Source organism: Triturus cristatus, chromosome 12, assembly GCF_964204655.1.
Source record: "Triturus cristatus chromosome 12, aTriCri1.1, whole genome shotgun sequence".
In the NCBI taxonomy this organism is placed as follows: Eukaryota; Metazoa; Chordata; class Amphibia; order Caudata; family Salamandridae; genus Triturus; species Triturus cristatus.
Window position 1 is genome coordinate 244,397,923 of NC_140595.1, and position 17,275 is coordinate 244,415,197.

A 17,275-nucleotide genomic window follows, 5' to 3' on the forward strand; every position below is an offset into this window, starting at 1 on the left:
GTGCTGAACGCCAGGCTAGCAAGACTGCACGAGTCACTGTCGGTAGGGCAGTGGGTACTGGGCCTCTGTACATCATGATCAGGATTCACAGTAGTCCCAGCTCCATCAGCTCAATCCTGTTGGCCAGGTCGGACTAGCCGCCGTTAAACCAATTGTGCAGGATGAGCAGTTGAGTTGCTAGGTAGTATAGATAAAGATTAGTCATGCCCGCGTCGTAGGGCAGTATCTGGCAATGGGCGAGGGCCAGTCTTGGTCTCGAATGTCCCCAGAGGAACCTTGTGGCCATGCTGTCCATTTCCCTGAACCAGTTACGGGGAAGGTGGAATCGGGTGTTTTGGATAATATATAGGAAGCGGGGAAGAATCATCATTTTAAATAGGGGTGTCCTCCTAAGAGGGTTGAGTGGCAGAGTTTGCCATCCTCGGAGGTCCTCTTTGGCTTACTTGACCAGCGGGGTAATGTTGACCCAGACCAGCTGCGCTCAGGACACTATCCAGATACTAAAAATTGACCATATTGAAGGCTTTTTCGAAGTCAATTAGCCAGAGTGCTAGATAAGGGGTGAGTGAGTGATGATTCACAAGGGCAGATGAAGTCGCCTGAGACAGTGTCTTGTGCTACGTGCCGGCATAAAGCTGCATTGGTCCGGGTGGACCAACTTAGAGGAATGGTTGCAACCATTGGGCTAGGATCGTGGCGTGTATCTTAACCTCCGTATTTATAAATGACATTGGGCGTAGTCTGCACAGGAGGACGAGGGCGGCTGTCTTTTAGGGATGACAACCACGGTAGCTGTGTCAGTCTCAGGAGGGAATGTCCCCGTCTCCGTGACCTCTGCAAATAGGTCGCGGAGGTGGGGAATTAATATGTCCCAGTATGTGATGTAGTACTCATCCAGGCCCGGAGATTTCCCGGCCGAGACCAGGGAGATGGCGTTGCCTATTCTCATATAATGGGAAGGTCCAAGCTGGCCGACTCACCTGCATGGAGTTGGGGGAAGATGAATCCCTCCCAGGTTAGTCAGCTCGTAAAGTGAGGCCCCAGGGCCTTGGGCTGAGTAAACCCAGGAGTAAGTCCGCAAAGGCTTGGGCTATATTGGTTGACCTGCGATGAGTAACTCCGAATGAGTCTTGGACCTCCGGGACTATGCAGTTTGCAAGGGGGTATGAAGCCAATTTATGTAGTATCTTTCAATTTTTGTCACCCCAGCCATATACCTGGGCAATGGAGGACCTCCATAACAATTTAGCTGAGTCTAGCGAAATTTGCTTGATCTCATCTCTCAATAGTGCAAGCTGTTTGTCATTATTTTTGTCTGTCACCCCAGCCAAAGCCTTCTCCAGGCGAGTCGCTTGGGCTTCAAGGAGGGTGAGTCAGTTGTCTTGGGCCAGTCGCTTATCTTTGAGTTGTCCCCTGGTGAAGTCGCGTATGGTGACCTTGACTGCTTCCCAGAGAGAACCCGGAGAGGGGACTGAGTCTTGATCGACAAGAAATTGTCAGAGTTCTTCCCCGATTGCCTTCCGGATAGTATTGTCATTGAGGAACTATGCTTTCAGTCTCCAGATGGGGCATAGCGTACCTGTGTATCCTCCCAGTTGGAGAAGTGGCGTGTGGTCCGAGATCCCCCAGGGGAGGATGTGAATGTCGGATACTCTCTACATTCATGGGCTGGCATGAAGATCATGTCAATGCGTGCATGTGTGTGGTGTGCCGCTGAGGTGTGAGTGTATTGAGTGCTTCTGGGGTTCCATGTTCTCCAGACGTCATATATGCCTAGGGTCATCGCCCAGTCTACCAGTCTTTTGGCATGTAGTATCCTAATAGTAGAAGGTGCACTTGTGGTGTCTAGTTCTGGGTACATGACCACATTGAAGTCACCCCCAATCACTGTCTAACCCATGGGCAGGGAGGTGACAACGTCGCTGACATTTCTCAGTGTGGTGGTGAGGGTGGCTGGTGGCACATATATTGACACTAAATTGATGGTGCTTCCACCCAGTGACCCGGACAAAGCCACGAAGCAGCCTTGAGGGTCCCTAGTGGCGTGAGTGAGTACAAAAAAAAGGTTCTGTCTGAGGAGGATCGCAACTCCGCGTGAGCCCTGTTCAAAGCCTCAGTGCCAGGCTCTATCGAATCCATATTGTGTTAGGAAGGGACAGTGATTTCCCAGCAGGTGGGTCTCCTGGAGCAAAAGTACGTTGGGAGCGTGCCTGTGGGCGTATCTCATGACTGCTGTGCGTTTAACATTGTCCAACTGGCCATTGACTTTCCATTTTATGACTCGTAGGGGTTCCTCCTTATGTGGTGTGTGCGCCATGAGTATTGCGTTGGGACCAAGGGGGTCTGCTGCACCGGTTCCCCAAAGGGCTGGGTTGAGCCAGTGGCAGGTGTGTATTGAGCTCATAATGTTTGCTTTGCAGGTCTCGTGTGTGCTCGTGCAGGTGGACTGGTTGAGTGCTGTGGGTATCTAACAAAGGTGAACCAATACTTAGAACAACGGTCTCGACCTTCCCTCCCCCCCCCCATACTTGAGGAACGGAAGCAATTGGCTACCTAATAACTTTAAAGTTAACAAGCTATACTGTAGTACTTAGCGTGGAAGTTGTGTGGTGGATCCCTCCTTGAATCAGGATATGACTTTTGCATCTGCACAACCACTCTGAGTTCATGGAGCTATTAGGACAGTCTGACCTGAGTTCCCGGGTAGTCTTTCGGCAGTTTCACACGACCCCAAGGCTAGGCCGCCCTCCTTCATATCGCCGGGCTTCGGGAGAGGTCTGTGTCAGTGGATCCGATGCTTAGTCTTTGGGGGGGGCTGCCCCAGACGAGAGGTCGATCCAAGGATCGGCTCTGTTGTTGAGTCTGGGGGTGTTATGTTTCATGTTGGCTCCTAGGGCCTTGGGTGGCCGTGGTGGGTGATGCATCTCTACGGATGCCGCGGCCGCTTCACGAGCATGTGCGTCGTCTTTGGGCTCCAGGGGTTACATGTGAGTCAGTTCCGGTCTGGGGGTCTTGGAGGGGAGGTTGAGGTCTGGGGTCTGAGTGGAAGTTCCTCCACCAGCCAGGTCCAGGCTGACTCTGGGAAATCAAAGAAGAGGACCTTGTCCTGGAAGGCGGGCCGCCAGAAAGAGTAGTCTGTATTGGAGGTTTAGGGCACGGAATTTTTGTTTGATGTCAGTGTATGAGCTCTGCTGGGCCTGGACCTCCCTGGTGTAATCGGAGAAAATCAGTATATTGTGGCCTTGGTAGGTCAGGGCATTCCGGGATCGGGCTTCTCGTAAAATTGTGTTTCTGTCCTTAAAATAGAATCCTGGCAGTGATGGGCTGGTGTGGGGTGCCTGGCTGATTTGGGCACCAGGGATCGTGTGCCTGCTCCACCGCAAACCATGCCGATAGTGCGTCCTCAGGCATCCATGACTTGACCCACCTCTCAAGAAGAGTCGCCGCTTGGCCTTGCTCTACCCCCTCTGGGAACCAAACCAGTCGTAGGTTATTACTCCTTGATCGATTCTCGGCATCTAAGGACCTTCAATGTGGTCCTTTTGTGTGGGTCCTCAATTGGGCTACTTGCTCTTTCAGGAGGTGGATGTCGTCCTCGACTGTGGAGAGGCGAGATTCTGCTTCTGAGATGAGGGCTGTGGCGTTGCGCTGGTCCTGCCGTATGTGGGCCATGTCCACCCAGATTTCACTGATTTTGTTTTTGACTGAGGTCTGTGATGAGCTGATGGCCTGGAGAATTGTGGTGAGGTCCCTATCGGGAGGGTGGGTTTCTCCCCGACGGCCTCCGCAGGACCGGGCCCATTGGAGGTGAATTGATCCATTTTAGTTTGTCGCTGTGGGTTTCGGGCCCCGGTCTTTCCCCATGCTGATTGGGAATGGCAGAACCCCCCTTCGAGGTATGCCCAAAGCCACGTGGCAGGCGGCTGTTTCAAGAGTGGTGATCAGCCTCCGGCGTGTGGTTTGTCAGACGGGAGGGGGGGCTTGTGTGGGGCTCTTCAGCTGCTGGGGGAAACCCCTGTCCTGGCAAGATGGAGATGAATCTGTGAACTGGGTCGCCTGTGCGGTGGCCGGAGTGCACCCCAATGCTGAATGATAGCTGCGGGCTGGTGGGGCTCTGGAGTTTTGCGGCCTGTTAGTCCAGCTCCTTGACTCTCCATGAGGGGGGCCTCCCCACAGCTTATCGCCGTTGCGCTGAGGAGCCAACCCTGTTCCTGCGCTGGTGGGCTCTCCTTGTGTATTTGTCCCCTTCGTGATGCTAGAGGTGTGGGGTGGACTCACAGCAGGCATCCCCAGTCCTCTGTAACCCCGCCCTGCTTGGTTGCCTAGACCTCACCAAAGCGCACGCTTACCCGTTATGACTATTGCTGTTATTTAATTTTTTTAATTTATTTTATGCGTTTTTATATAGCGCTGACTTTACCCGAAGGTGTCAGAGCGCTTCACAATAGGAACAGTACTGAAACATGAGGAGAAAATTTACAAGTGAGCATGTTACAAAAGCAAACATTACGTTACATGAGACAATAGTGACAATTGTGCAAGTATCAAGAGCAAACAAAATACAAGAGGTAGCAAACGATACGTTACAAAAGGAAAAGAGTGACATGTGTGCATGTTACAAAAGCGTACAAAGTACAAGTAGAGGTATAATACTGCAATAAATGGCAGACACTCAAAACCCAAAAACAAACGTTACGTTACATGAGGCAATGGTGGCAGTTGTGCATGTATCAAAAGCAAACAAAAACGCTGTGGGGCAGCGTGAGGTGCTATGGCATCTTCCGGCGGTCTTGGGCGTGGGGACCGTCGCTAGGGCCTGAGGTTTCCAATATCCTGTATCGGGCCGGGCACTCTCTCATTGGCCACGTGCCCCAGCCAGATCCGGCTCACCGTTCCCTCTCAGGCTTCAGGCGGTAGGTGGAGGAGGGGGGGAGGTTTCGCCCCCGTTCGTGTCGGTTGTGCCGGGGCCCAGCGTCACGGGCCCGCCGCGGTTGTGCTGCTCATCTGCTGGGAATTCCACCCCCCAGTCCTTCCGAAGCCACAGCGGGTTGGCGATCAGAGCCTCCTCTGGTGCCTGACTCCTCAATCGGTGGTCCGGGTGTACCCTCTGCTGTAACACTGAGTAATTCCACCTGCTGCTTTGGGAGCGTTTCAAGCTTCCCAGCACGAGGTCAGTTTTCACACCGGGTCGGTCATCCATCGTCAGGAGCTGCAGTGGGTGGGTGCTCCAGCGGTGTTGTGTGGCTAGGGGTGAGGGGTGGACTCCCGACAGTCCTCCCCAGTCCTCCGTACCTCCACCCTGCTTGGCTGCCCAAACTGCGCCGCAGCGTGGGCTTACTGCTGATAAATGGTGCTACGGTGGCGCGGAGTGGTCTGGCGTCTTCCGGCAGTCCTGGGCATGGGGACAGTCACCGGGGCCTCCGGCTTCCAATGCCCGTGCCGGGCACTATCTCATCAACCTTTGCCCCGGGCAGATCTGGTGCACCAGTTTATCTCGGGTCCTCAGACCATAGGCGGGGGTGGTTCTGACCCTCCATACGTATTGGTGATGGCGGCGATGGGGCCCAGCGTCACGGGCTCACCACGGTTGTGCTGACTGGTTCCTGACTCAGTAGGATTACTGGGCACCTCTCCGTTGTAACGCTGAGGAGCGGTGGCTGGGCTTTATGACTAAGTCTCCCTCCCAGCCACCATTTTGGGGAGACTGCCGCAGTCAGTTTGGAGCTGGCCTCCGCTCAGGCGGATGTTGTGGCGACATCGCGTGCCGTGGCAGCCCGCCGCTGGTGTTCGTGGGTCAGTACCTGTCTCCAGGATCTCAACGATGGGCATGCGGGATTAGTGCGGATGACGGAGGGGCCCCTAAGCACTCTTAGAGTCAGACCGCCATCTTGATGCTCCAAGCCACGCCCCCCAAAATCCTGATTTTAAATGCTCTTCTTTCATCTGTTGTTTTTGGATGATAAGTATTGACTTTGGTAGTGAATCTTAATCTTTTTCACTTTCTCCTACTCATCAAGTACCTTTACATCCAATCCACTTTCAAAATGTGTCTAGGTAAGGACTTCAGCAACTCTAAAATGCTTGGTTATCTTACGTTTTTTGATGCAAAGTGCCATATGTGGCAGGATGCACCCTGCTTTCCTTACATTGTGATATATTAGTGCCCCAGTTCCTTTCCTTTGTTTGGTATGTAATTGAGCGCTTAATTTAGTTTGCAGATGGAGTAGGCATTGTTTTGACCCTTTTGCCAACCTATGCTATAAAGAACTATGAATTATCATTTAAACTATGAATAATGAAAACAAAAAACATTCCTTAAAATTTTGATCAAAACGATGAACTATTTTCCCCCTCAGGTCAAAGTCATTTTTGATGCCTTCATAACTTTTTTTTCTCACCATAAAAGGTAGGCCTGCCAAATTTGCATTCTCCTTTCTGAAATCCTATGGAATCCTAAAGTACCCACAGTTTTTGGAAGGAACAGAGATAATAGTCAAAATATAGATACATTTTAGTATTATGGGAGAAAGTGCTGTGCAAAAAAGCATTTGTTCTTTTTTTTAATTTTTTTATTTTTAGACAGCATCAACGAAAGGTTGGTAGCGCTAGTATAACTAACTTCCCAGCTTTCAGTAACAAGCAGAGCTGTTAAAAAAAAAAAAGAAATGCCAAGATTTTTGCATTTTTCGAAGTGGTAGTCCATTTTCTCTGTGGAAACCGGTGTAAAGTCCATTGGTGATCTCTGAAAAATACATTTCTGAAAACTAGACAGAAATCTGAATACTGCAAGGGGTATTTTTTGTAGAGAGCTGCATAACATGCTTGGTAAGAAAACATATCGGGATCCACCACCTTGGGTGCCTACATTTGAGAAATATTGGGTTCTGGTAGGTTTCTATGGGTGGGGGTCGAGCCCGGGCTAAATTTCCACAGCTTATCCATATTGCCAAAGAGGGTCGATTTTGTTAGGAAAAATTTGATGTCTCCATGTTTCGTGAGTTTCCTGTCGCAGGCACTAGGCTCAGCTGCACAAGTGGGGTGCCTTTTCTATTAGGAGAATGTGGAAACGCTGTATGGTAGGAATCTTGTGGACCTCTGCACATTCTGTATGTTTTCCGAATGAAAATGCGTAGAAAATGTGATTTTAGGCAACATTTTTTGGATTGCAGTGCATTCTTGGTAAGAAAACCTAGTGGGATCCACAAAAGTCACACCACTCTGGGCCCCCTTTAGTGTCTGGCTTTCAGAAATGTTTGGGTTTAGTTGGATTCCCTGGTTGGCGACTGACCAGAGGCCCTAATAAGTCAAACATTCAGCAAGGCAAGTGAGAGGAAATTGGCATTTACCAATACTTTGCTAGCCTATCTTTCAAAACTACACCCAATTCAACCATCATCCTCGAGGAGCGGGTTCGGAAGGACTGTATGCCCCGATGCCACAATGGCCCACCTCCACTGCCTTGATTTTATCACATGTGGAAATTGCTGGTCTCTACTGGGCTGTCTAGGCCAGGACCATCCATTCTGCCCCTAGGGGAGGAAAATGACTTGATTGTCACACCCCTCCTTTCAGAGGGTCATGGGGCAAGCAGGCACTAAAGGGTCCATCCTTGGGTCTTGTGTGTATACTCTTTATGTCCCAGGAACTGACATACTGTAGCTCTGAGTAACTGGGACAAGTACTTCTCCTTTAGCACTTCACTCAGTGGTAGCATGATTCGAGCAGTCCAAGGCTCTGCAGAAGAAGGTAGGTGCAAAGTATGTAAGGTCTCAACTCAAAATACCCATAGTTTTCCCAAAAAGGTGACTATCCAGTACAATACAGTATTTATTACACATGCAAAATGTGACACACTAAATAAATTTAGTCTCCTATTAAAGCTAGAGCTGAACCGGGCCGTACTCTCACCCCTGCAGGTCGCTTCTTCCTCCCCTTCTCCACTCTGACTATGCACTCCTGGGTAAACTCAGGTGAACCCAGGTTTGGTGACTCTAGCTTGTACATCAAAATCTGTCTTTGGCCTTGAAAAGTCAGCTCTCAGCCAGAACACTGCTGAGCCAGCACGTCTCCATGAAGGGCTTGCAGCCCTGCTTAAGTCTTAATCGACCGAGTTGTCTCAAATGTCCCAGAGCTGGGGTTTTGCTCCCACCACTCTTCTCCGCCCCCAAGCTCCCACAGCAAGCAGCATATACTGAGTTCTCCTGCATTCAGTGAAGGCAGTGCCTACAAGGCAGTCGCAGGTGGCGACTTCCTGACACAGAAGCTCCTTAACTGCTCTAACAGGTAATCAGACGAAGCAGAGACCTTTGGCAGAGCTGCTTCTGTTTAAGTTCCTTTTCTGATTGTGGGGACTCCTCTGATACGGTGACAGCTCTAGCAGTTCTAGTGCCCACTCCTGTCATCTGAGAATCAGAGGTATGATCAACAAAGCTGATTTGGTTGAATCCTGCAGGCGACTGCCCCTACCATCTTAGGTGGCCTCCTCCTGGCACACAGGGAGTAGTGGGGGGGGGGGTTCATAGGTACCAGGGCCTGCCTAAGGCCTTAGTTGCCCTGAGCATCGGCCCACATAGTCTCAGTTATAACGAGCAATGATCCTGGCAGTCTTCAGTTGTCCCCCTCTTGGCATATGGGATTGCAAATATAGTGAAAAGTGCCAATGAGACACTGGCAATAAAGTGCACTTTACGATTGCCCCAACTCTTCCTGGATTCAAAGCCTTTTGATGTGCATAGAGAATGTTCTACACGTCTACTTTCAGTGTGTGTCCCAGTCCTCTGGAATGTCAGCACTACACATTTCCTGTCTGGGGGGGTCTCATTCCTTCCCTCTCCAGCCTCTTGGGCCCTGAGCTCCCAAAATGTAATCTACAGGCATTCATGTTGTGTACCATCCAAAGGCACACAAATGAAGACCAGCATGTACTCTGAAATATCACAAGCTGTATGGTGCTACACACACTCCATGCAGGACAATTTTGAGTTAAGTACACAGCCTTGGAATTGAACATCAATGGGCCAGTAGGCCTCATTCCAGTGACACGGGCAAAAAGGCATGTTCACATTACTGATTATACTGAATGAAAAAAACGGTACGCTGCAACCACCATGATCATAACGCTGAACTCCAGGTAAAGGCAGGAGCCCTCTTCCTAAAAGAGGGTGATGCTTCATGCACCCTTTCCAGTCCAAACAGACTGCGTTCTTGTGAGTCAGGCCTAGTCATGGTGCGCACACGACTCAAGTTCATCCTTGACCAAAAATCATTACAAAGAATCCAGATATTGTTGCAGCTGAGGCACCAAGTGTGAGACTACAAGTCTGTCACCATGCAGAGGACTATTCTGTCCAACCAGACTGTAGTCCCTTCTAGGGTAGAGACATGGTTCAATTGACGCGGTGGACCGCCCCACACCCATAGTCTTCTGCCATGCAGACATCCATGGTTTCTAGCGGACCTCTAACCCCCACAGGGGAGACGGAAAGATTGTGTTGCCCTTGGGTGGGTGGGGGCTTTATTACCCCACTCCTATTATCCCCCCCCCCCCTCCTTCGGAGCAAAGAAATACTCCCTGCTGTCTAGTGGGCTTGAACCCATCTTTTAATCGCCCTCTGAGGGCAGTCCCAAGGCAGGGATCAACCAGAAAGAGACCGCTCTGAGCACTGCCTCTGTTGCAGAGATCAGTAATGAAAGTAGAATGCGCTAGTAATGCAGTCTACTTTCACTTTCTTTTTCTGTGACAGCGTGCTGGAGTTACAGAAAAACAAAAAATAAACTCTGAATGTGTGTCTCCCACTTTGGCTTAAAAAAAAAATCCTCTGGTGTTTTCATCAGATGCACTATCTTTTGTGCGGCTGTTGACACACCCCAGTAAAGATAATGTAGCTGTTAGGAACGTGTTGACGCTTGCACTTAAGCATTTAAGACTGTGAATAATAAAAATACCATCAAATTGTTATAAAAATGGTGATCTATCTTCTGATGTAATTATTAATCTTAAATGTAAAATCAATAATTTAAACGTAGTAATTGCAGCCATGTAGGCTACTTATTAGTCTGCCATATATTGCCATTATGAAAAAACAAAGGAATTCCACCCTTCATTCATGAAAACCTTCCCTCAGTGAACAAATAATATCCTTCCAGTGATTGCTACCAGTGTTCTGATTTCTTCAGGGAAAAAGTTACGTTTTTTTTTTAATAACCCTAACCCACCAAAAAGTCCTTTGGTGGCATGCTTCATCATCGTTTTCTTCGAGCCCTGCTGCAGGATGGGGTGTGCTACGACCGACGGAGACGTGGAAGCACTTTTCGTGAAGTAATACTATGTAACATTGCGAGAGTGGAAGGGTCAGAAAGAATAATGAGTCTAAAAAATACCTGGCTACACGGAATCTACACTTTATTAATTCCTATAGCTTGTATAGTTAAAATGGGGTCGGAGAACTATCCACTATGATGAGTGAACTTCTCCCTGGTCTACATGTTTCAAGCCTTCCCCTAGGATTTTCCTTAGGACCAAAATAAATGGTCCCCCTAACCACTCTTGGTTATCCTAATCGGTCTCCCTGATTAATTTCCAGGTATAATGTGCCTTTAAACGTGCAAAAATACAATACCCAATCGGTATAACTTTTCGATGCAGTGGACACAGGCAGGCAAGTCATGGATGAAAGAGCAGCTTTGACAATTGTTTGACTACAAGCTCCTCTACCCTCCTGTGAACAGCTCATGGGGCTTTACTTAGGCTACGAACATATTTCATGGAAAAGTTACACCGATTGGTTATTGTATTTTTGCATGTTTAAAGGCACAGTATACCTGTAAATTAATCAGGGACACCTATTAGGATAATCAAGAGTGGTTAGACGGACCATTTATTTTGGTCCTGAGGAAAAGCCTAGGGGAAGGGTTGAAACATATAGACCAGGGAGAAGTTCACTCATCATAGTGCATAGTTCTCCAACCCCCATTTTAATGATACCAGCTTTAGGAATTAATAAAGTGTAGGTTCTGTGTAGCCAGGTATTTTTTTAGACTCACTATTGTTTCTGACCCTTACACTCTCACACTACTATCACATAGTATTACTTCACAAAAAGTGTTCCCACGTCTCCGTCGGTCGAAGCACGCCCCGTCCTGCAGCAGGCTGGGAAGAAAACTATGATGAAGCATGCCACCAAAGGACTTTTTGGTGGATGAGGGTTATTTAAAAAAAAACTTATCTTTTTTCCCTAAGGAAATCCATATTTATTTCTTGGGAACACTGGTAGCAATCACTGGAAGGAAATGATTTGTTCACTGAGTGAAGGTTTTCATGAATGAAGGGTGGACTTCCTTTGTTTATCCATAATTTCCCAAGGAGGCTGAGTCCACAGAATCCCTAACCTCTTTCTCCATCCCTTATTCTTTGAGATGTATTGCCATTATTCTGAATAATGTATTTACTTTTGCTTTTCAGAGTACATTGTGTAAAAGGTTCCTATCCAAAGCATCTGCTTCAAGCCTGGGATAAATATAATCAGGACAAAGGCTCTGAAAATGAACGTCCAGGTGAGAAAACCAATAGAAGCGTATCTTTTACATGGCCTGCCATTAAAAGGTAAATTTGATACACTGCTTTCTTAATAAATATGAATTTGTAAAGGAAGAGTGTCTAAGAGCTTCAGCAATAAGTCTAGGACTTTGAAATATTCTTCATTTAGAAATAAGAGATTCTCCCAATCAAATAAGCTTAATCGAGGCAGTCAAAGCGTCTGTTTTCAAATTAGTGGGTCAAATTCCATGAGATGCTCTCATCTACACTATTTCACATCATCCAACTGACGTGGTAAGTTGTGTTCTGGTGCCTAGAGGCAAATTTATTTTTAGTATATGCCTTGTAAATAAATCAAATATTCTTTCACAAATGTGGCTTTACCATATGTAGTAGCCACAGGGGTTAGTTCAAGCAATAGCAAACTACGGAAGCATCTAGAGTACTCTTGTGTGGACTTCTGAGGTTTAGGAGTTAAAGCAGTACACACATTTCCCTGTGGTTGACACTTTTGCTGAGATCTGCTTTCAAAATAATTATGCAGACTTTAGATTGGTCTCTTTGCACCTTCATGAGGCAAAGGTCATCACCCAGGATCTATGTTCAGGTTAGAAATCAGCACTTTTCCTTGATTCCTGCTCTACTTATCTTTTACTAGTTTCACCCTGGTTCTTGTAAATTGGGAAACTTGTGTCTTAGGATAGCAACTAATGGCTGATCCTGAGCTTTTAGCCCAGGTTCTTTGTGACCAGATAGAGGAATATGGGGCTTCTGCTTATTATGTCATATATCTAATTCTTCACCAAACTTAACTCCTACTTAGCAGATTTGGACCTTCTTCCCATTGACCTAGATTTTCTCTGCAAGGGCAAGGCTCGCCTCTCTGCTACATTAACTGAATTACTTAAGTGACGTTTTAAAAAGTGCTTTTTATTGTAACAATCCATGCTGTCCAATCATGGATTAGGACATCCACTCTTGGGTACTTTTCTAAATTGTCTCCAGGCTGTCCACCATGCCATGGTGAATTGGGATGGTTGCCATTGACCTGTCTGGGTTCACATCCCAAATAATGCCCAGTAGTGTGTTTATGGCTGTGGCTATGCATGACAATGGTTTATGGAGAAAAAGAATGGAACAGGCACTCCTTACTCCTCTGTCAACTGATCTGTAAGTGAGTGCTGCAAGAACAAATTGCAGAAAAATATCTGCCATTCACCTTCTTGAAATTCAGAAAATTTAGGTAGGTGAGATGAGAAGGGAGACTGGTTGTCTGCAAATGGTAACTTTAGATCAATGTGGCGTGTAGTATTTTTCTATTGCTTTAGGTCTCTGTAGTGTGCAGTCAGTCACTTCCTCTTTTTAAAAAAACCCACATTTCTTTTGACATTTTCATGGCCCATGCACCATCCGTATCAAAGATACAGGCAAACATAATACAGCAAAAGAGCCATGTGTGTCAAGTACAGATGAAACCTAGTAAGCGATCAACTGCATAAAGCAATGCCCAACCAGTTAAAAAAGGGTAACAGTGCAGCATACCTACTCTGACCATTTACTAGAGTGATCTGGGCCATTATTCTGGAACTTGGGATGACGCTGGGACTACATTCAGCTATAGTTGACCCTTCCAAGGGCAACTATGGGCCTATCCATGTATAAGTGCGTGGGAGTTCACTACATTCACAGTGCCCCAAGAAGGGTGGATTGGGATTGCTTCTATGTATACATTCCCCAAACACACGATCAAGTTGTACCATACCTAGATAAGGATGTTGGTATCGAAAGGGTTCCCAGACTGCCTAAAACACTCCCATTCGATCATCAAATTTGTAGGTCAAATATTCACAGTCCACCACTCGTGCCAGTTCTGTGAGCTTTTAAAAAGAAGTGGGAACAGAGTTTTCTCCAGTGTCGAAGGATGCACTCTTTGGCTGCTGTGAGGGCTGTCACTAACCAGCATTCCATGTGTCTGGAGGGGTTCACATAGTCTACCATGTCATATAGGAGGGCCAAGTATGCACACGATATGTGAGCGTCCCCGACACAGCATCTCCAACACGAGGCATGCAGTAAAAGGCCAGCTCTTTGCAGCTTTTGGGGCGTCCAGTGCCTGCCATGTAACTCTTTGGAATAGTGGAATTTCAGTTTGACTTCTTGCAGGAGAGTGCAATGTGTGTGGAGAAGAATCTGCCCGTCATAGTCTGTGTAGTCTCTGGCTACTAGGAGTTGCCATTTATGTCTGTCCTCTGATAGGCGTGGACTATTGGTTATCTATAAGGAGGTTGTATAAGCCACTAATCACCCACCCTTCCCATGAGTCAAACCCAGGTTTGTAGATACTGTCTTATGGGGGAGCAAAGAATCTTGAGTACTGTGCCCAGGTGTCCTCTGAAACAATGGTGTTATTGGGCTTAGGACCATTGTTGGGATGTGGGGATGCCAAATTCCGATCAGAGTGAGAGAAATGACAAAAGGTTTAACCCCTTCAGTGCCACGCCCTTTCCCCCTCCTGTGCCGGGCGTTGCATTAGTGGGTGGGGTTCATGACGAGATAGTCTCGTCATGGGCACAGCGCGACCGTGCTCCATGACGAGACTATCTCGTCATGGGCACAGAAGAGGTTAACCCTTCAAGTAACTGGTTGACCCTCACTATCCCCGCCCTCTTCCAGGAAGGCAGGAGACGGTTTGGCCGCCGATGCGCATCCCATGATTTCTCCAGATGGGAGCAGAGGCATGGAGCCACGGGTTGGTTGATAGTAGGGTGTGTGAGATCTGCCAAATGAACACACAGCCTTGAGTATCAGGTTGCCTGGCTGCAGTGTGTCAGCCTTATGTTGATATAGAACACCAAGGGACCTGCTACAGCTTAGAAGGCTTTTCTCAATAGTAACCCACATGGGTGAGTGAGGTCTGGGTCAGCCAACAGGTGAGCTGATGTACTGTGTAGTATGAAGACATGTGGGGCAAACTGAGGCCACCAGACTCTCTTTGGGCATAGAGCTTTTGTAGCTTCAGTCAACCTGCATTCCAACCCAGATTAAGGATTTGATTGTGATCTTGATTTGTGAAAATAGGGCCTTAGGGGATCAGGATCGGAAGCATTCCGAACACATAATTAAAGCGGGGGCGATGACCATTTTCAAGGCCTAAACTCTGCCCTAGAGGAAGAGCTGGAGGGCCGACCAGCTTGCGAAAGGTGTCCAGATCTTATTAATGAAGGGGAGTATGCTGTTTTCTATAATGTGGGATAAGCCCTTGCTCGTCCAGATCCCAAGATACTTAATTCCTTTGGGCACCCATCAGAATTTGAAACCCTTAACACAGGCTCTGATGGAGATCCAGGACATTGGCATCACTTGGCTCTTGTCCCAGTTAACTTTTGTAGCTTGAAAATTTGGAAAAGGTATTCAGTAGTCGAGTGAGGGCCGCAAGAGAGTTCCCTGGTCTGGTCACTGCCATTAGAATATCGTCTGCTTATAAAAGAACATTTACCATGACACCAAACAGCACCACAACGTGTATCGCCAGGACCAAGGGTTCGAAGGCCAGTAAACCTAACAGTAAGAGGGGGCATCCCTGCCGTGTCCCACAGTTGATCAGGATGCTGCAAGACAGAAAAGCGCCACAGTTGAATCTGGCATCTGGTTTTTGGTAGAGCCATCCCACTTTAGAGATAAATTGCTACCCTAGGCCAAACCTCAGAAGTACTTTGAATAGATAGGGTCATTCCACGCAGTCAAAGGCCTTCTGCGTGTCCAAGGATATTGCCCTGGTCTCCTGGTCAGGAAGAGTAGGCACACAACAGGAATGCAAGAGTTCAAAGGTGGCTCTTCAATGAGCCTCCCGGTACTAACTGTGCATGGGGATAACCTTACCCAACCTGTTCGCTAAGATTTTAGCCAGGACCTTGATGTCGACATTGATCAAAGATATAGGCCCATAACTTCCTCAGTCCAGGTAGATTTTACCATTCATTGGCCTGAGGATGATGATGGCTTTGTTAGAGATGGTACCTAGAGAGTTGATGCAGCATCTGTGTAATCAGGGGTTCGCAGGTTTTATAAAATTCCCCCGGAAATATATCCTCACATAGCGATTTGCAGGTGGGGAAATTAGATATTGCTTCATTGATTTCCGGTGTGATCTCACCCTCCAAAAGTGCCCGACCTTCATCAAAGAGAGCAGGTTTGGGGCGTGAACACAGGAAAGCATCCTCTTATTTATGGTTTCGCGAGGTGAAGGCAGCATATAGTGTTTCATAGTAGGAGGCGTAGTCCTCCACTATGCAGTGGGTGTCTCTGAAGTGCCCTCTGTGTGTCCGTTGTCTAAGTTGAAAGACCAGCGGCTACCCAGCTGTCTCCCCACGTTTGTAGTGTTGCCATCTGAGTTTCTTCAGTGCTATTTCAGCTGCTGACGTATACTGCTGTTTGTTTTAATTTTGTGACTTCCAGCTGGTGGTGATTCGTAACCAATGGGGATTTCTTATAGGCGGTCGTAGATCTGGCAACAGCCTCATCGAACTACCTCCTCTCGGTCTGGAATTTGTTGCAGTTAATGGCAGTTTCCCTCATAAGTAGCCCCTGCCATGTAGCCTTTCCTGCTGCCCAAAGTATCTGAGGGAAGTCAATGAAGTGGTGGTAGTCAAAGTAGTACATTCAGACATTCTGGATCAGTAGGCGTTTGTTGTCAGGTGTCCTATAGTTGGCCAAGTTCATCTGCCAGCCTCTCCCTGACGGGTGGAGAGGTTATGCCCCAGATGGATAGCAAGTTGAAACGGGCAGTGATCCGAAATCCTCCGAGGCAGAATAGTCACTTGAAACTCATAATGTAGCAATGGGCCCCACGTGAGAAAATCAATTCTGGAGGACATGCTGTGAACCTTCGCATTGTAGGACTAATCTCGATCTGTTGGATGGGAAAAGTTCTACACGTCAGTGAGATTGTGGTTGCAAAACATCAATCAGTACAGCCACTGCTGCAGGATTGCCCATTGTGGGGGACCCTTACGGTCTAGAGTGAAGTCAATAGCAATATTCAAGCCCTTACCCATCACAAGCCGTGTGTCCCAGAATGCTGTGAAAAGCTGTGAGATGCGTGTCAGGAAGCAGGTTTTACTCACCGTAAGTGCGTAGATTGAGCCTACTATGAATGTGTAGCCTAGTGATTTGAGTTTGACGAAGACAAACCTGCCCTGCGTGTCTATCCAAATACGGAGTATAGCATGTGGGAAACTTTACTAATGAGGATGGCAACCCCACATTTCTTTGTGGTGTTGGCAGTGGGGACCAGCAATGTCGCCTAGGTCTGTTTGGCAGCGTTGGACCACCCATCCCACCCAGTTCCTCTTCAATTTTTCTGCCTCTGTTGGGGAGAGGTGCGTTTTTTGGGCTCGGTGCAATATCTGTCCACTTATGTTTCAGCGAAGTCAGGGTTTTCTGGCGATTGATGTGACTATTCAGCCCATTTACATTGAGGTAAAGCCTGTTCACCGGCGCACTTGCGGGTATAGGCACAGTCAAGGTCAGACCGGGTGTTAAAGTGCAAGCATAGGTGACATAGAGCATGTAATGTATATGGATGCAAAAACGATTCTGTGTACCTGGCCTAAGTAAGGAAGGGCCTGTAGATCCGAAATATTGCCAACAGGAAAAGGGGGGATGTTCAAACCTTTACCTTAGTCTGCCAGCCAAACTCCTCCACCCGTTGCCCTCAAGGATGCCAGAAGGGGGTGAAGT

At 47.8% G+C, this 17,275-nt stretch overlaps 1 protein-coding gene across 2 annotated transcripts in view; it reads left to right on the plus strand.

Annotated features, from left to right (window-relative positions):
- Nucleotides 1-17,275, plus strand: part of HASPIN (histone H3 associated protein kinase) — a 1,547,868-nt gene that overhangs the window by 1,233,812 nt on the left and 296,781 nt on the right. For both annotated transcript variants that reach the window (XM_085639404.1, XM_085639405.1), the window contains exon 11: nucleotides 11,462-11,553. In XM_085639404.1, coding sequence (XP_085495530.1) covers nucleotides 11,462-11,553 — 92 coding nt within the window. The remainder of the gene's footprint in view (nucleotides 1-11,461; nucleotides 11,554-17,275) is intronic.